This window comes from Periplaneta americana, chromosome 10 (assembly GCF_040183065.1).
Source record: "Periplaneta americana isolate PAMFEO1 chromosome 10, P.americana_PAMFEO1_priV1, whole genome shotgun sequence".
NCBI lineage: Eukaryota > Metazoa > Arthropoda > Insecta > Blattodea > Blattidae > Periplaneta > Periplaneta americana.
Genome location: NC_091126.1, coordinates 18,134,697 through 18,155,994, shown reverse-complemented (window position 1 = coordinate 18,155,994; position 21,298 = coordinate 18,134,697). Strand labels below are relative to the sequence as shown.

The 21,298-nt window shown below is 34.0% G+C and overlaps 1 protein-coding gene across 3 annotated transcripts in view; it reads left to right on the top strand.

Annotated features, from left to right (window-relative positions):
* The first annotated feature begins 5,134 nt into the window (after positions 1 to 5,134).
* The window catches only part of LOC138707499 (oxysterol-binding protein-related protein 11-like), an 89,166-nt gene continuing 73,002 nt past the window's right edge, over positions 5,135 to 21,298 (top strand). For 2 of the 3 annotated variants that reach the window (XM_069837009.1, XM_069837011.1), the window contains exons 1-4: positions 5,135 to 5,327; positions 7,388 to 7,484; positions 13,211 to 13,344; positions 17,331 to 17,540. In XM_069837009.1, the coding sequence (XP_069693110.1) occupies positions 7,469 to 7,484; positions 13,211 to 13,344; positions 17,331 to 17,540 (360 nt within the window). In that variant the 5' untranslated portion in view covers positions 5,135 to 5,327; positions 7,388 to 7,468. The remainder of the gene's footprint in view (positions 5,328 to 7,387; positions 7,485 to 13,210; positions 13,345 to 17,330; positions 17,541 to 21,298) is intronic. The other variant, XM_069837010.1, reaches the window with a different exon arrangement.

Here is a 21,298-nt window from a genome sequence, read left to right as displayed (position 1 = left end):
GTTACGCTGCTCCCCTGAAGGAGCTCTAGAAAATTTTGAAGGGGAAGCCGAAATTGGACGTAACCTCTTAGGTACCACATACGCGAGGGGGGCTGAGATTGATCAATTGATCACGGAACGGGGCGAGGAGGAGTTGGCTGGTGTTTGCCGTTAGGATGGCAAGACGCCGTCATCTGTTGTTCGATGACAAAGCATGTGAAGGCCGTCGGAAGAAGCGCCGTGAAATCTAATCTGCAATTTGAGAGGTCCCTGTCCTTTCAATTTGCGACTTATTGAGTGACCTCGTATATTTAATAGACTATTTATATTATCTGAACTAGGGCATATATCGTTTATAATAAGGGTGGAATAGATATGGGGAAGGGCATATAGGTCCGTGGCCCATTTCTTATAGGGCTCATCCCGACATTTGTCTTACGCCTGAGGAAAACCACGGAATACCTTAGGCGAGATGAGTTGTCTCATGTATAAGAGACTAGCCAATTTGGCTATTATGTAGGAGGTGACTGTTGTCATGAGCCTTGTTGAATCGTCTCAATTTTGAGACAAGCCATTTGGCTATATGATGGCTCAATTACGAATAGGGGGAGAGATGTAATTAGTTTATTAATTTAAAGTAATTAGGGAGATTAATGGGGATATGAGTGCAGGTCCGTGGCCCATTTCTTTTAGGGCTCATCCCGACATTTGTCTTAGCGCCTTGGGAAAACCACAGAAAAACCTTAGGCAGGATGACTCTACGGCGATTTGGCCTCGTTTTATATACACACTCGGGATGTACGCCATTTCTCCCCTCCTTGGCGTGGCTTAGAGTGTTATGACGTCATTGATGTCACAAATTCCCGCCACAACATTGTGTCTTTTAGCGGGATCCTCTCTCTCTTGGCTTGGTCACGTGGTCAGGAGACCCCTCGGCGACGTGAGCTAGTTACTGGGGGCAGGGGTGTGGGTGGACATCTTGCTCTTAATGCAAGGTGAGAACACCAGTAGCTCTCGTCTTCTAAAGGAACACGGAGGCAGTTATGTGAACTTTACAACACAGTCAATGCCATTTCGATCTAGACCAGCCGTAATGTATATTCGGGTTTTCTATTTCAGTGTATGGAGCTCAGTGAAATGTTATATTATAACTTTATTGCGTGTCATTGCTAAGTTTTATTTAGTGTAATGTGTCCATACGTTCCGTTTACTTCTTGTTGCATAATATGTTGCAGAAATAGTTACAGAACTGTGTTATTTTAATGCGAAGAGAATTTTGTATGTTAACATTATCTGTTCGCATCAACATTTTAAGTTCAGAATGGAAGCTATTTTGAGGTTTAATAAAAAATAATTTATATTGTGATTTTAATTTAGCACATATACCTTCTTTAATTGTAGACTGAAAATTTACCATACCACGCCTATGACATTACAGAGTACGTACGATTGTGTTACCGGTACTTTGTCTCTTAAGTAGTAGATAAATACAATGATTCAGTACTCAATTGTAGTAATAAAATACAGACAAATTGAATGTGCGGGGTATCATACATTTGCGAATATAGGAATATAAGTTAAACATAGTAAACATCATAGACAAATAAATAGACATAAAAATAGCCTATAATTTTCATATGAATGGCAGGGCATTGGATACCACTAAAATTAGACAGAAAGGGGCAACTGGTACAGTAACATAACCTATAATTTCAATATATCTAAATATCGGTGCGGTGTAACTGAAAAATATTGAATCATGCATAAATGAATGTACAGCTGTCAAAAAAAAAAAAAAAAGTGGCCGCACTCGTGAACAGCGAATATTTTCAAAGTCCACTTCGGGTCGCGGCGATGTTACACGATGCATGTGCTTGTACAAGGAGTTCCGGAACTATGAAAGTGTTCCATATCTGCGCCCAAAGACGTTTTATAGTTTAACCTCGTAGACCAGCGGTAGAGTGCTTGTTTAATGATTCGAAGGTCGTGGGTTCGGGCCTTCTTCAAGTTTTCATTTTATTTTTTAATCGTTCTTTAGCGATGTAAATGATATTCAAATTATCATTTATATCCAGTTATCGTTCTTTATGGATATCACGTTATTTATATTTTGTTATCGTTGTTTAGAGATATGAATAAAATTCACGTCATCATTTGTATTCTGTTATCGTTTTATAACGATATGAATAATAATTATTATTGTATCTCCAATGGGGGTTAATCCTCTTTTACATAATTATGTATGTTAGGGCTATAGTTTTATACACAAAAAAGATAAACATAAAGAGAAATGGAAAAGAAAATTAAATTAGCTTACGCGATGTAAACAAAACATAAACAATCTGTAAATTAGGCATTGCGATTGCAAAACAAATATCAGGTATCAATTTGAAACATACAAAAACATTAACAACACACAAACGTAACATATCTATAACACAAATATGCAGCTTTCCGTACCATACATCATAAATTAATACACAATAGTCACACAAACACAATCAAACTATAATTACGACATTGCGACGACATCAAGCATCCCATAACTGACTCACATACATAACAAATCAAGCATCCGTTACAACACATACACTTCAACATAGTAATCACACTTTTAAAAGTTACAAATTTGGCTCCAAGAAGAATAAATAGGACACTGTTACTAATTACTATTCTTCTACAATTTCTTAAATACATCTGTAATAAATCTGTGAAATTCCTATATGAATAATATTCACGTTTTTTATATTGTTATCGTTCTTTAGCGATTTAAATAATATTCAAGTTATAATTTATTTTCTGTTTTCCTTCATTAGCATTATAAAACAATATTCAAGTTATTTATATTGTTATTGTTCTTTCGCAATATATTAATTAAACAAACCGATATTTATCATTTATATTCTGTTATCGTTCGTTAGTGATACTGTATAAATAATATTCAAGTTATTTATATTGTAATCGTTCTTTAGCAATATAAATAACATAAACTTAATATTAGGTTTGGAAAAATCCAGTTGCATAATACTGGTATTAGTTTTTCTGTTTGTATTATTACATTATACTATCTTGAACCACAATAAAATGAAAAGAAGTAACGAGGAATTGAACATGAGACGATGACATCTAAATTCCGACGTTCGTCCGCTGAGCTACGAGGGCAAAAGTGTGGAAACATTTTCGGAGAAATTGGCCCAATCACACTCTAAGATTTTCTGATGATTCGTAGAAGCTAGTCCAGGATGCGCGGGGCAAAGGCTAATTGAGATTTCCCGGTCTCTGACCGGGTCAAACATCCTGATAGAATTAATATTTAACCCTTGCCGTGACTTTCGGTGAAGTCCGGAGGGCCCAATTAGTCAAATCCACTCTCCTCATCTCCACGCTTGGGCCCCCTGGAATTTAATAAGATGCGAAAGAGGTAGTGGTGTGCGGAAAGCAACGGGATGTTACCGCATTTAGGCCTATCCTTCCCAAGAAAACTGCAAACATGAACAAAGGAAGCTTTTAATAGAAGAAGGATCTTCTGCGGACCTATGGAAAAAGAACTAAGGAAGAGGCTATTGAAGTTCTTTGTGTGGAGTGTGGCATTGTATGGGGAAAGAACATGGACATTACGACGAAATGAAGAGAAACGAATTGAAGCATTTGAAATGTGGATGTGGAGAAGAACGGTGCGTGTGAAGTGGACAGACAGAATGAGAAATAAAATTGTGTTTGAAAAATTGAGTGAAGAAAGAATGATGCTGAAACTGATTAGAAAGAGAAAAAGGAATTGGTTTGGTCTCTGGTTGAAAAGAATAATAGACGACATTAGGATATGTGGATCATATGCGGAGACTAAGAGGAAGGCAGAAAATAGGAAAGATTGGAGATTGCTGGGTTTGCAATGAAAGACCTGCCCATGGACAGAACATTTATGTATGTATGTTCAGAATGCCTGGAATATCGTGTCTAAGAACAGTCGCTATTTGCAAAGACTAGTCAATTCCATGCCCACTCGACTGCAAGATGATCGAGATAAGAGGAAGATAGACTAAATATTGAATTATGACTTTTTGTTTTGTTTTTTGAACGCTTAATTATTTGAATGTTTTAAGGCCGACGCCAGTAAATTTGTTATGTTTATACCACGAAAGATATTTTATTGAAAATAAAATCTTTTTTCTTTCCATTTGCAGCCACAATATCATAATGATAATGATAAAGTCATGGCATAATATATTAATTAACCTGATGTTAATTACTAAAATAATCATAAAAGAGAAAGGAGCCATTATGTATAGTTTGTCTCTCTCAAAAACAGAACAAAAAAGGACATAAAAAGCACGAGGTTGTAGTCGAACGCAGGACTTCATGAACAAGAGGCCTGAACGCTACCATTATGCTATCGAATAACACACAGTATACTTCAATTATAACTCTAGATATCAGTTTTTGACTATAATTATGTGTGTGTGTGTGTGTGTGTTCCGCCTTTGCTTATCATACAATTAAATGGAGAAACTAATTGTATGATAAGCAAAGGCGGAACACACACACATAATTATAGTCAAATTGTGATAGCTTATCGGTATACCTTCAATATGAAATTCTAGATATCAGGCAACGTGGTCCAACAACATGTAACATCGCCTGTCTCCGAATTGTAGCGAAGATACCCGAAGGGAACTTCGTTTCAGGAGAGCGGCCACTTTTTCTTTTGACAGCTGTACAAGAATTTCACAGTATTTAATCGAAATAAAGGCAGGTATTACACACACGAAGAACGTAATTTTCACACCATAAATAACATTACACCTTAACTCGCAAGTGAATTATGTCTGAAGTGTTTCATAATCATTGTTTTAAATTTTATTAATGGAATTACATTACATTTTAGAGAAACATAGTTACTGTTTATGCATTCCAACTAATTTATAGGTTGAAACGCCGTCCTTTGTGATCGGGTTAAGCGAGTCACATGATGGTCTGCCTTACGACCTGTATTAGATCACAATGGCAGTGGCACACAGTCTACTGTTCCTAGAACTTATAGCGCTCCAAGCGGCTAGCAACTATTGCTAGAATTGCAAAAACTCATCCCAAGCTTCGTGACTGTATATAGTAGACCGTGGTGCTGTGGAATCCAATAGTAATTTCTCTATGAGCTGTGTACACATTCGCATAATGGCTGAAGGGTGTATCGGACTTTGATGATAGTCATTGAGATATAAATCATTTTCTTGCTGTTTGCAGAGTAATGCTAAAAGTCAATGGGTTTTTGTGAAGTTCATGATTAAAAGTGTATCGAACGGGAATATCATACTCGTTAATATGACATTCTTGTGCTGTCATTGATTTAACAGGTGAGGTTACACACTCACAACATAAATTATGATTGATAGGCTATCCAAGGTATCTTATGCTTGTATTTTTTTTATTGGTTATGCAGAAATAGATATCTATTTAATTTTTGTGTGTACATATATTTAAATTACAACATATTTAGACGTGACATTGAGTATTACAAAAGGTTATGTTCAAGTGCAGACGTTAGCTGGAATGAAAAACCAGTATATTAGCATGTTTTGTAGGGTTTGTTTTATGAATTGAATAATATTTCGGTGAATGTTAACCTTTTGGAAAACAATTTAAATATTCACAGATCTGGAAGTCATATTAGGAAATAATGTGAGGGGATATTTAAATGTCTCGAGTGTGGATTAGAACTTTAAACTAACATTCCGTAATATTTATTGTAATTAGACCTATTTGAACGACCTGTGTAGATGATGCCTGGAAGAACAACCGAAATCCTTCTACCACAAATTATGTACGTGAAAAAAAATATTTAATAAACAATTTTGAAATCAGAATGTGATATTTTATATAAGGGTAAGTTAATTACGAAATTGCCTATACATATTAACTCTGTTTAAGGCAATAATAGATATTCCTTTTATTTAGCTAATGACAGTCTGCATGTAGTGGATATTCACTAACGTGTAACCTATTAGTCGTCGGACGAACTGGTGACGAGTCTAGTTTAGGTTAGTGCTGTCCAATGTTAGCTTCTGCGTCCTTGTTAAGAAATGTTGCGGTTTAATTTGTTTACTTCGACACATGATACATGCAGTGTGTGATTTAACTGCTCAGTGCCGTCCCACATCAAGTAAAGTTTATTATTTCCAGTCTCTTAACTATTCAAATGAATAACAACGGAAATTATGTTAATCTGAAACATATTTTGAAGTTGGCTATCCCATTACTAAATTAAGGTTATCAATAATAGTACAATTAGAAACTGTCCTTTAAAAGATAAATTTTTACTATGTAAAAGGAAGTTGTACTTTAGGCCTATACAATATTCATAGTCCATCTAAAATTGAGAGAAGCTAGTTTGTATGTGTATATACGTTTATAAGGGTTAAATTCTGCGAAATTAATTGTAGATGAAGTAACTTCTGACTTCCGCAAATAATTCATTCATTTATTATCGCTTTCATATACTCATAGTTCTGTATTTTTATTCATTCTGTAAGTCTTGCTCCGTCTGTTGTGTAATAACATGCTACGTTCTTTATTATGACATTTGATTTCTTAGCCCTATATATTTTCACTTCAAAAGATTTGTTTGTGTGTGATCTAAGTTATAGAAAATTAGTTTCTGCTGCTCTGTGACTCATTGACATCACTATGCAATAATTACGTGGATATTTTATATAGCTTTTCCATTCAGTGTGATTGTGCTAGATAGCCAATTGGTTTCACAAAGTTTTTTATTTGAACATAAAATTGTTCTGGGACAGAATTGTTTAAGAAACATTTGCTTACAGTGTTTAAGGTGGTATCACAGTCTAGTATATTAGACTGTGGTGGTATTTCATGCACTTTCATGCAGTTCCATGTAGCTTGCATTACGGTGGTGTTTTATGCAGTTCTATGTAGTTTGGAATATGAAATTTATTATTGTACAAGCTAGCTATATGACAAAAGCTGTAAACAGAAAAATTATCACAAGTTATGTCAGCTTGTATGTTTTCGTCCATTTTATGTTACTGAAATCCACCGCAAAGATGTTTGCAGGCTTGAACTTTTGTTTACAAGGTGGTCGTTGTTTTGGTATTCTAGATTAACCCACCATATTCAGAATTTTGAAACTAAGAATAAACTGGTAACATTTAAACATTGAAGTTGGAAGGTTATAGGGAATGAGTACTTTGAAATAAAAGATAAATATTAATTGGCATGAAATTTAAGATATCTTCAGTGGAATTTAGTAGATTTGTAAGCAATGATGGTAGTATCGGTACCTTAATTGTCTGTGCTGATAATATAGGTGTATGTTACTGGCTGAAAGCAAATGAAATGCATTTTATTTATTTAATTGTATTGGGTTATTTTACGACGCTGTATCAACATCTAGATTACTTAGCGTCTGAATGATATGAAGCTGATAATGCCGGTGAAATGAGTCCAGGGTCCAGCACCGAAAGTTACCCAGCAAATGCAGTTTATTCCAGGTACTCATGCATGGTATTAATATTGTTTCTTGGAAAAAGACATAATCATCTAGACAAATCGCGATAGAAGAGTTTCACATGCATAAAGATTGTTCAGATTTTAGTATTTAGTCATTGAAATAATCATGTAACATGTTCTGCTGTTTTATTTACAGCGCATACATTTTATCTTTCTACACTCGCACTGGCATCTGTTCTATGTTTCTTTAGTAGGTTATTTTACGATGCTGTATCAACATCTCAGGTTATTTAGCGTCTGGATGAAGTGAAGGTGATAATGCCAGAGGAATGAGTCTGGGGTCCAACACCGATAGTTACCCAGAATTTTCTCATTGGGTTGAGGGAAAATCTCGGAAAAAACCTGAAGCAGATAACTTGCCCTGACCGGGATTCGAACCCGGGCCACCTGGTTTCCCGGCCAGACGCGTTAGCCATTACTCCACAGGTGTGAACATCTGCTCTACATACATCTGCCAGTGCAGAATGATAAAATGTATGTATAGACCGAGAAACAAAATTTGAGCCATCTGAATTTTTCAAGTTCCAGTTGTAATGTAATAATGTAATGTGTAAGTGCTTACTTGCAGTCTGTTATAACTGGAACTTGGAAAATTCATGTGGCCCAAAGCCTGTTTCTGGGTTTGTACTGTACTTGCATATATGAATCAATGCTCTTGGTCATCAGCTTGATGATCTTGATTCCATCTCTTCCTGGTCTCAACAATTTGGGCTTAACCTAAACGCATGTAAATCACAGGCTATTCTGTTTGCGAGCCGTAGATTAATTCCTGAAGTCAACGACCTGAATATTCCACCTGTGAAACTGGATAAAACAATCATCCCGTTTAGCTTTACCATAAAAAATCTCGGAGTGCATTTCGAATCTAATCTTAGTTGGGATACGCATATTAAATATACATGTAAGAATTCTCTATTCTATATTCACTAAAAAGATTGTATCATTATCCATCTAAATTAAAACAGACACTGGTACAGACACTCATTCTACCTCACTTCGATTATTGCGACGTTTTGTTCAGTGATCTCAGGATTGATTCCGCCCAGAAACTACAGCGTGTTCATAACGCGTGCGTCCGCTTCATTTGTAATGTTCGATACTATGATCATATCTCACCTTCTTTCGAGAAGTTATCATGGCTTAGGTTACATGAGAGGAGAAATCTGCACTCACTTTCTCACCTATATCGAATTATGCACACTTCATCCCCCTATTATTTATTCGCTCATTTTCATACTCTCTCGCTATCATAATATTAATACTCGATCACAACGCGATAACACGCTAGAAGTTCCACTTCACACATCATCTCTGTATTCCTCATCTTTCACTGTTGCTACCTCTCCTCACTGGAACTCTCTGCCGCCTGAAGTCAAGGGCTGCCGAACATTGAAATCTTTCAAATCCAAGTTAGAAAATTATCTTATGACGAGTTGCCAAACTAACTTACTATTATGACAAGTGTTGTATTGCATGTTTCCACGTATTCACATTTTTTTATGTTCTAGTGATATTTAACTTATTTTATATTTTTGTTTTCATATTTTCCGATAATGGTATATCTCTAATGTGATAAGTTGAGCTATATATAAACATAATTTTCCTTACTGTGTATACTTAAAAGTATTGTATTCATTGTATGCTTTGTACTGCACTATTGTATTACTACTATTAGTATTATTATTACTATTAGGCCTGTTATTATTATTCTATTTATTAATATTATTATTATCATTACTATTCTTATTTATTATTATTATTATTATTATCAATAATTGTCTTATTTTTTTATACTTTGTAGGCCTCATTTATTTTTGACCTGCTGTTCACATTTTATTATGCTTTTTTCTTTCTTTCTGTATATTATATATTATGTCTGATTTCTTCTTACTTGTTGTTTACATTTTATTATTATTATCTTATTCAGTTTTGTGTGTACTTTGTAAATTTGTAGTGTTTCTATAACGCAGTTTTTACTCCTGGTTGAATGTTAGAGAAGGCTGTATGGCCTTAACTCTGCCAGGTTAAATAAATTATTATTATTATTATTATTATTATTATTATTATTATTATTATTATCAGCTGAAAGTGATTCGAAAACTTCATGCGCAGGGACAGGGTCATATAAGGTCTATTAGAATTTATTTATTTCGTTTATTACACATAGTTAAAATGTGTGATGTGTCGATCACTGTTCGAGTAATGTTGAGAGATTTGAATATTTGTTTCAAATTTTAATTGGTACCAGTATACTGACAATTCTTAGCAGAGGAAAAAGATTTGTTGAGAAGTGATGATTCCAGAGAATATGCATAATAATTATGGAAAAGTAACTAGTAGCATTAGGGTGAGTTGTTAAAAGCTAAGGGAACATGTCATGTTTTCAATAACATTGATGATTTCATACTTGGAGCTGCATGTCCACCTGCATGCATAGCTCTCCCTCACCCCATGCATGGCATACCGAGATGAACATGAAACTTATTTCTGTTACAAAGAATTAGTCTTTAATGCATTTCCGCTGACAAGTGGAATTGTACTCTACTAAGTGATCTCTTGTAGAGCCATTGCTTGTATGATGGATAATATGGTCAAAGTTTTCGGGGAAAAAAAAAAAAAATTCCTATTAAATTAATGGTATTTATTAAATGTCAAAAGTTACATATTAAAATAATGGCATTTATCAAAATTGCATCTCTTCACACATGCTACATAAATTCATTAACAGAATAAAATTGCCTCTCTAGCAACCAGTTTTTACCTATTAAATTTTTGTTTGGGAATGAACTTTTTAAGAGAGAAATATATTACATACCTTGAAATTACAAACAGGAACGTAAATAGGAGCGTTATATGTACAAAAATGTTCAGTATACAAATTAAGTGAAATATGCTATAGAAAGCATTGGTAGTAAAAATTCTTTTGGACTATAAAATTTCAGAAAAAAGAAGCAAGATTAACCAGTTGGGTTATAACATATCCTACGTATGAAATGAAAATGCTTGTAAAATAAATTTAATTATTTGTGAGGTGCAGTACAACAGACTTTTAACTACATAAGACAAGCATTGAATTTTTTTTACAGTACTCAGATCGTTGTACCGGTATGTGAATTCTGGACCAGGTCAAAAGAATGGAGCAAGAATTTGTACAGTAGAAGTTAGATTTTCATACATTGTTGCAGGATGACGTGCTTGTATGTAGCAAAAGAAATTATGTATAATAACAAACTAAACATTTAAAAATCATTAAGCAAAATGACAGGTAAGAGAAACAAATGAAAAGAAGAGGTTAGAAGAATGACTGACACCTCTTTCCGGAAAATAGCAATAAATTTTAAACTTTCATAACGACAAACATTTGAGATGGTGAAAGAAAACTTTGTTTGAACAGTTTTTACTGTCACAAACCTAAAACTACTAATCATTGCAGATGATAATGACATTAATTAATGATGAAATAAGTGCGATGTAAATTAAACTTTTCGGAACAAGTGCACAATACCGGAGTGGCGAATTTACTCAAATATAAACGAAATTACACGCCTGTTCTCTTTCCTCCTACTCTCCTCCCATTTTCTCCTCCTCTTCTATCTCTCATATCTTATAATCTATTTTATATCTTATATCACTCACAATGTCACTTATTTCACACGTTACTTATATTTAACCTACTTCAAACTGACTACAATGCATATTGTAGTTTTAAATTACTTACCTCTCCTAGGCGGGATTCGATCCTCGAACCTCCAACTCGACACACTAGTAGCTAGTAGCTTCAGTAGCTTAACCACTATGCTACAAAGTCAAGTTGAAAGAATAACCTCTAAATCTCCAACATAAATACACCTTCATTAATAGAAACCCCACACTAGATGGCATCAACGACGATGTTAATTCAGAGTATTGAAAACAGGGTTTAAGCAGACGTTCCCCTAACACGACAGAGTTAACCAGCATTGAATGAAATCAACAGTAAACAGTGAGCAGTGACCCGTCAGTGCAGTGTACCCACTTCAATTTTCCGTGTAGGTTAATGTTAATAGGGATTTATTACTTCAAAACATCACATTGACTATTCGAAAGTACGAATGGAGACGCGAATTAGATATAAGGTGAGCACTAAAATGACATATTATCTAGCACTAAAATTACATATTATCTATAAGGTATATATTTGTGTGTCAATGCTTCCTAAGCCGATATTCATTTAATTTATGATACAGCTGGGAGCTTATAGCGGGGGCTTGCCCCCAGGATACCTTCACCATAACCCTTCTATATTATATCTGAACCATCAAAAACTAACATAATGCATAACAAACATAGATAAAAGTGTCAGCGTTAACAGTAATGCCTACAAGATGTAAGAGTAGTTCAAAAGTGGCATATGTGAACAGCTGGCATCTTCTACACAATTACCACACACCCGCTGTGGTATTGTGCACTTAAGCTGACTTTTCTCTAGATTTGTCTAGCTAGTGTGTTGCTAAGCTTTGCTACATCAAAGATGTAATTGTCAGAAGTACAATTTTCTCCCATAAGAATATACATAAATATACTTGGATTTCTCCAGATGGATTGGCACACAACCAAATAGGTCATATCTTGATAGATAAATGGAGACAATAGTATAGTAGACATTCGAACCTTCAGAGGAGCAGGTAGTAATTTTGACCATTATTTGGTAATTGGAGAATTAAGAGAAATACATCAGTAGCCAAACAAGTAGAGGAACACGTTAATGTTAGGAGATTCAATATTACGAAATTAAAAGACGAGGAAACTAAGCAACATTATCGGGTCGAAATTTCAAATAGGTTTGACGCTTTAGGAAGTTCCGACGAAGTTGAGGAGGAGTTAGATATTAATAGTGTGTGAGAAAATAACAGAGATAATAACAAAATTGCAGCTGAGCAGAGCATAGGTTATTATGAAACTAAGGGAAAGAAACCCTGGTTTGACAAAGATTGTTGCATGATAGTAGAAAGAAGGAAACAAGTAAAATTGAAATTCGTACAGGATCCATTTGAGCTAATTTTAATTTCACTTTCCATGGGACTTTTTGCTATATAAAATACTTATCATTCATCAACCCACAAACCTCACATGTAATTTTGAAATAACCAGTAGACCGTCAACTGAATGGCCTAGTGGAGGTCTGTAATTCTGGTTTCATTTGAGCCTGGCTATTATAGGTTTCCCTGTCTGTGCAAATGCTATTTTATCTCGAAATTGGACTAATCATATTCCTGCACATCCCTGTCAAATATTAAATTTAACTTTTTTCTCGCCTCCTTTTCTGTTTCTGTTTTCCCTTCCCCTTACATCACCGCCACTGTAATCATAATCATCATTATCTGCCTCCTTATACCAATCCATTAATGATTTTTTAAACAACCTAATATGAGTTGTGTAATTGATTTACATGTAAAATATTGTATTGCATAAAGCTTTTAGAACATAATTTGGAATACTGCATTATATATTATTGTAAAATATTACAGTTCATATATTGCTTTAATGCTTTTTTTTCTCATGGAATCTGCGGATATTACGTCTTAGATATCAAAAATATTATCTCCTTGTCTAAAATATTGGAATTGTTAGAGAAAAGCTGCATGAAATATTAATGTATTTTCAGCTATAAATGTTTTAGAGGAATTGCTTGTGTTATGTACCTATTTTCTTCTGTTTCATTTTTCAGAAACTAAAATGTCTTCAGATAAGTTACGTCAGCAGTTTGAGGGACAGCTCTGCAAGTACACAAATGTAATGAAGGGATGGCAATTTAGGTGGTTTGTACTTGACCCAGAAACAGGAGTGCTGGATTATTTCCTGGTAAGTCATTAGTCTTTGGTAGTTGTGTGTGTATCCAATGCCTACCTAATTGACTATCGTGATTTGAGTTCCACAAATTGTGGATAGATGGCAGGACTGTGACTCATTTTCAGGCCTTATTGTGCATGATGTGTATCTCTGGAGAGTTATGTCGTGTACTCACATACGTGAGTGTATGTATAAGTGTTCGTGTAAGTGTAGTGTAGGGAAAGGGTGAGGATGATGATGAAGATGAGGAAGGGATTCATGGGAAACCCGGTGTTGGCATGTAGCCTACTTCTGTCAAATAGCACCAAGGGGGTCGCTGCCAGGCTTAATATCCACTTCCGATGGACGAATCACTATCAGCAGTGACATATGTAGAATAACTCTTCTAGGGTTCTCAGCCAGTTGGATATTTACTTCCAAGCTTTTGATGACTAGCTCTGCCATCATTCCCTGAAGAAGATGACAGAGCTAGCCATCGAAAGCTTGAAAGTAAATATCCAAATATCCAATTTACCTGGCTGAGAACCAGAGAAGAGTTATTTTACATCAAACGCCGGGAAAGCCTAAAGTCATACAGTGACATATGTCTTCTCTTCGTATACACTGTGGAAAGATTTGGGATTTAACCCAGAAATATTGGTGCACAATCTAGTGATTAGAAGTTGTGCACTGCCACCTCTCCTAGTCCCAAGGTAGAAATTTCACACGAAAATTTCTGATCCTGCTGGAAATCGAACCTAGGCTGGCTACTTTGGAGCCAGACATGCTACCACAGAATTAACTTGATAGACTCTTTGGTAGTCGTAGGTACCTTAATTCAGTATTACAGTATTTGTCTATTCATGACTGATGCCTGTAGACAATTAATTACATTCTGTATTCTGATGCCAAAGAACATTTAAGTTCAAGATATGAAAATTGCATTACATTTTGAAATGATGTAATTTGTGTATAAATGAATACATCTTTAACAAACTGTTGTGTAATGTGAATTAAACTGCATGAATACTATTGAGAACTATACATTAAGCTAAAAAGTTTATTTCTTGTAAGGTCAAAAATAATGTAGATATTTTCCAGAAAAGCACTATGTCATCTTTCTGTTTAGTATTGTCTGAATTGTAGTAATCGTGAACAAGGAGAAATTCTTTGTACATTCAGTAGTTTGTCTGTGCTTGTGTCTAACCACTTTACTACTTAACTCCATAGTAAAGACAGATTTCAGGTGTCACAAATTAAACATGCAACAAATCCGAGATATTGTTGTTTCTAATGGTGTGTGAGGTTATTGATTTGCATCATTCTTCAAGCAAGCTCTCTTCTTGCTTGTTTGATGTTGTCAAGCTTTCTGCAGTTCAGGAGATGATCTTTGTGGAGTATTGAATCTGGTTCATGACAGATGGTAAGTTTTGGTGATGTGGCCTTGTTGAATCTGTACAAGTGTTTCAGAAGACTATCTTGCTGCGTGATCACTTGGAAGAAAACTACTGTTTTGTTGGCATGTGTAGGAGCTCAGTGTGATTCTCAATATCTTGGTATGTTTTGTCTTGTTGTTGCTGTATTAAGTATCTTGGAAAAATTTCTTTATGTCGGCTGTGTGTTGGTGAATTTCTGTTTCTTTATTAGATAATGGCAGATATCTTTCACTTGCTCCATTTTTGCCAGTGTGTCTGCAGCTTCGTTTCCTTTCAGTTCTACATGAGCTGGGATGCACTGTAGTGCCACAGTCTAGTATATACAGTCACGAAGCTCAATACTTACTAAATATGCATCCATAGATAGTTGCTAACCACCAGGATCGCTACTATCACCTCATCACAGACCCTTTCCTTAGCAGATGATAAAATATATTCTACTTTCGATATCGTGTTCTTTTGAAAAAATTAACACCTTCCTTCCACTATTGAAATATGAAATACATAAGGTTTATATATTATTTTCATAAAGTATATATTATATTTTATAAAATCACCTTCCTGGATCTTTCGGAAGAAGGATAACTCTAACCTATTTTTCTTACAATTTATAGTACTACAAATGTCTCCTTGTCCCATTTTATTATTCAAATTATTGTATTTTAGCCATTTAAAGTTATTACAACCGATAACGAACATTTCACAGTTTACACAAATTTTCACAACAATGCGACATACGGCACAGTCAGTGCCTTTTCGATCTAGACCGCCGTAATGTATGTTTGGGTTTTCTATTTCAGTGTATGGAGCTCAGTGAAATATTATATTATAACTTTATTGCATATCATTGCTAAGTTTTATTTAGTATAATGTGTCCATAAGTTCCGTTAACTTCTTGTTGCATAATATGCTACAGAAATAATAATTATAAAACTGTGTTATTTTAATGCGAAAAGAATTTTACATGTTAACATAATCTGTTCACATCAACATTTTAGCTATTTTGAGGTTTAATAAAAATTATTTATATTGTGATTTCAATTTAACACATCTACCTTCCTTAATTGTAGACAGAAAATTTACCATAACACTCCTATGAAATTAGTGTACATACGATTGTGTTATTTTGTCTCTGAGGTAGTAGATAAATACAATAATTCAGTACTCAATTGTAGAATTAAAATACAGACAAATTGAATGTGCTGGGTATCATACATGACATTATGTTTAATTATAATGTATAATTGCGAATATAGGAATATAAGTTAAATATAGTAAACATAACCTATAATCTCCATATGACATAACATACATATGTAATAGCAGGGCATTGGAGACCACTAAAATTAGACAGAAAAGGGCAACTGGTACAGTAAACATAACCTATAATTTCAACATATCTAAATATCGGTGCAGTGCAACTGAAAATTATTGAATCGTGTATACATGAATGTACAAGAATTTCGCAATATTTAATCGAAATAAAGGCAGGTATTACACATACAAACAACATAATTTTCACACCAAATATAATATTATACCTTAACTCGCAAGTGAATTATGTCTGAAGTGTCTCATAATCATTGTTTTAAATTTTATTAATGGAATTACACTACATTTTAGAGAAATATAGGTTACTCTTTATGCATTCCAACTAATTTAAGCTTATATGGTTGAAATGCCACCCTTTATGATCGGGTTAAGCGAGTCACATGATGGTCTGCCTTACGGCCTGTATTAGATAATGATGGCAGTGGCACACAGTCTATTGTTCCTAGTACTCACAGTGCTCCAAGCTGCTAGCAACTATCGCGAGAAATGCAAAAAATCATCCCAAGCTTCGTGACTGTATATAGTAGACTGTGGTAGTACTATCTGCATGGCTCTTGCTTTCAGGAATTTTATTTATGTTTGTATCTTCTGCACTGTCTTTGGTGTACTGGTGTTGTAATTGGTGATTGTATAGCTGCTCTGGAGTCAGACAATATTACTATATTGCTTTTTGCTGATGGTTTCACCTGTGTGAGATTTAAGTCAAAGATGCAGAAGACACAATTTCATTATGGAAGAAAGATTGGCTTCAAGTTACCCTTGATCTGCGGGTTGTTTTGTTAACTTTTATATGCAAAAGCATTTGTTCATATAAACATGTGCTTCCAAAGTAACATATAATTTTTGTGGCAACTTTATATCTTTGGATATTTTTGTCTTAAATACTAGTATATTTTTGGGGTTTATTCAATAGTTCAGAAAAATATGGTGTACACTGACAATTGGCATGTCAAAATAACTACTTTCACAGTTTGATAGGTGCAAGAAGGAAGTTCTCGTGAGTTTGTTGCAAAGTCACAATAAGTTATCACTACATTTTGTGTAATGATGCCCAAAATTATATTTTCTGACTAGTTGATTTAAAAAAAATTGCCATGGATATTTAATAAGAAAATAAAAGTATAAATTCACTAAACGTAATGGAGTCCTTAAGTTTTTTATTTATTTTTATTTTTAACTTCACGAAAGTATCTATTATATAATAAAACTGTAATATGTAATTGAATTGATAATAATTATTACTTTTTCTAGAATGAATCAGAGCGCAAGCAGCGTCCCCGTGGCTCAGTTCACCTTGCAGCAGCAGTTATTTCTCCCAGTGATGAAGACTCAAATACATTCACTGTTAACTCCGCCACAGGAGAGATGTTTAAATTGCGAGCTGCTGATGCCCGAGCACGCCATGAGTGGGTTAGCCGTTTACGAGCAGTTGCAGAAATGCATACCATGGCAATTGCTCAAGTATGTAGAACATAACATTCTTTCATATGATATGATATGATATGATATGATACATTTATTCATCAGCCAAACTTTACAATGCATAGTTGTGGTGGACATTTCTGCTTTTCGATCCACCATCACTTTAAAATCTACCCACATACTATCCTTGCTCATTGATTATTATTATTTGCTGTTATTTGCTGATGATCTCTCGCTCAATAAATAATTCTGCTGATTGCCAAACTCTTCAAAATGATATTAACTCTATTGAACTTTGGTCTGACAATAATGGAATGAAAATTAATGAAACAAAAACTTTTGTCATTTTGTACTCACGAAAAACTACTTCCATAAAATTTAATTATTCTCTTAATAACGTCTGTATTATTAGGAAAAATTCTATTAAAGATCTTGGTGTATTACTAGATTCTAAATTATATTTTCACGATCATGTTCAATATATTTATAATCATTCAATAAGAATGCTTGGTTTAATAAGGTCTGTAACTTATTCTTTTTCTACTTCAGAGTCTATATTAATTCTATACTTTACTTTGGTTCGATCTAAACTTAAATATGCATCCGTAGCCTGGAATTCCATTACTTCAACTGATTCGGTTAAATTGGAAAATATTCAAAGAAAATTTATTTCCTTATGTGCTTTTTGATTTATACCCAATTCCTCTGACTTTAACTATGAGATTACCTGTAAATATTGTAACTGTTGTAGCCTTTATTCTAGATGTCAAAATCTTGATTATCAATTTTTTTGCAAAGTTATCAAGGGTGATATTGATTGTGAGTATCATAAACAATATCAGCCTTCGTATTCCTACAAAAGGTTTAAGATTTCAAAAAAATTTTTATAACAGAAATTCAAAATCACTTTCTCCAGTCTGTAGATGCATAAAATATACCAATTTGCATGGGCACAAATTAGATCCTTTTAAGGTATAGTTTCGTTTTGATTTTTAGTATTTACTGTTCATGTTCTCAATTTTATTTATGTATGTTTTTGTTTATTTAAGACATTATTTATTTTGTTTTTGCACCTTTGTATCTTCTGTTTGTGTATTGTGCTGAACTATAATTGGCCTCTGGCTGTTGTTCAGCACAAAAATATTAATAATAAATAAATAATAAATTATTATTATTATTATTATTATTATTATTATTATTATTATTATTATTATTAACATTTTATACCTTTCTTCAGCATCTTCGTGTCTAATTCTTATCATCTATCTGTACCCCATTGTCTTGTGTTAATATATTTATTTACTAAGTATTTCCCGTTTAATTCCTAACCTTCCATTCTAAATGGATTGCTGCCTATCCTTCCCTATATATTCTCTTCTATTCTTTTTCCTAACTAGACTGTCTCTCTTTTTCCTCTTTCCTATTTAAATATTACATATTCCTTTCATTAGTTATTTACATTTTTTCCTCGATTCTCAAATCCACTTCTGTTATTCCTTCTTTCCCAGTTATTTTTCCTACTTTTTGTATACATTTTCATTTTCTCTATTTTACAACACTTACATCATTTATTATTTCTATACTCTTCTCTCCCCTCTTTATTTATGTACTTATCGCTTTCTCTTCATTTCTACTCCCTAGTCCCTCTTTTTTGCTTTGCTTTGCTTGATGCTACTCTCAACTTCACAACACTGATTCATATTAATTTTCGATTCTCTTAATTTCACTATGATTTCTCTTTCGTCTACTTCTCATTTGATTCTGATATTCATTCATTATAATTTATTGTTTCTATGTCTTACTGCACTCTTTACATTTTTTTCTTACACTTTACTTTCCGAGATTTTGTAATGCACTTCACAAACGTGCATTGTACAACGTTTTTTGCACGATCATATTTTTAAAATTGCAAATACAGTATATTTTGCATTGAAAATTTAAGCAATATTATTCCAAATTCTTCGCAAAACTGTATTGTAATGATAACTAAGTAACAACAAGTGCACTGTAATGGGTCTTTTCAGTATAGTTTTGTTATGAAGAATAGTTTCCCTAGCAACAAGTTTCTGTGTGGGAATTCTAACTTTCAAGGCCTAACAACAATAGCTTTAAATACAACAAAAACACGATCATGCAAAAATAACTATTAAAGTGCAGTTGATTGGCACATAGAGAAAGAAACAAAATTTTGTATGGCAGTTTATAGAATTGTTAAGAAATTATAAGCAAAAAAGAAATATGTGAGGAAATTTCATATTAACTCTAATATCAATGAGTTAAAGAAGAAATCTATTTTATTGACAACTTCTCAATTATGAAAGAATGTGTCGACCTAGGATAAACAGTGATGGCAGCAAACGAAGTTGAAGTCCTTGGCTTGCCTACAAATGTTTTGCATTTTTGCAAAATTATCAACTTGGATCAGCGAATATATTGAAGGACGTTAAAATTGAATCTCCAGTAGTTACTGCAATTCTCAAGTAGTGTATGGTAATTTAACTCTAACTTTAAATGTGTCATAAATAAAAACAAACTTATGCTTACAATTAAAGCTTGTTGGTGCTCATTGAGTAATGAGCCAAGTACTGCCAAGCTTAAGTTTCACAAGTAACTGAATTGCAATGTGGACAGTCCGATTCAAAACCTTTATGAGTTGGTGATTGCTAGCTTGATTCCTAGCACGAATACAAGTATGAATGTAAAAGTCTGGAGAAATATTTACATTCCTGAGAAAACTCCAATCACTTTAAATGTGTTACATGTAGTGTTTTCTGTTTCTTCAAGGTTTTGTATAGTTACATAGCAATTATTCTGAATGTGCTACGTTAGTATAACCACTTCCCTTTGTCTGTTGAAGTTATAATAAATTCTGAGTGATGTTAAACAGTGTTATGCTCTTTGAGTTATTAAATGCATGTAATATTTGGTTTTTGTATACTCTTGTATAGTCCGACCATCGGATCTGTGCCCCCGTAAGATATGCGAACTGTACCTTAATTCCTTTTCAGCCTCAGCAATTCATTTCTCCCCCTGTATTCCTATTTCTCTCTTTTCTATCCCTCTCTCTTTCTCTCCCCCACTACTCACAATTTTGAGCCTTCTTGCGGGACAGTTTATTTGCACTTGCAGTCCAGTGTTGTCAACTCAACATGAATATTGTAGCACGGAGTGGTGAAAGAAATATTATTAAGCAAGTAATAGCATTTTGCATAAGTCAATCAGCGTCATTAGACCTACTTAAATTAAATTATGAATAAGTAATAATTAACCTTACAGTATTATAAGCAATATTCAAGAGACATGATACTGTTTGATGGAAGTTTGGCAACATCCCTATTCAGCAAGGTTTGCGGCCTGGTGCTTGACGTAGAGGGAGAGAAACGGGTGGAATGGGGTGAGTAGAGGCGTTAACTTTTCCACGAACGACGACAGCGCTGAAGGGGCTTAGATCTGATGGTCCGAAAATACAAAAAAAATGCCATACACTAAGTCCCCTTTGGAAGACTTCTGCTGATTCTGTGAGAACTTAGATTTACACATGAACCAAATTCTTATGCACGACTCCACACGGTTTTTCCTCTGTTTGTTGCTTTTTCAGTCTGTTTACAGATCTAGCGTTATAAGTAATATATAACGAAGATATATCCAAGGACTAAGTTAGGTGCAAAATAAACATTTCCCTAGCCGTGTGAACCAGGTAGACACTGAGCAAAGTGCAGTTGAAGGGGAAAAACAGTCAAAGTCACGATACTTTTAAGGGCAATGTCATCTTCTGATTCAATATATTACTGCAAAAT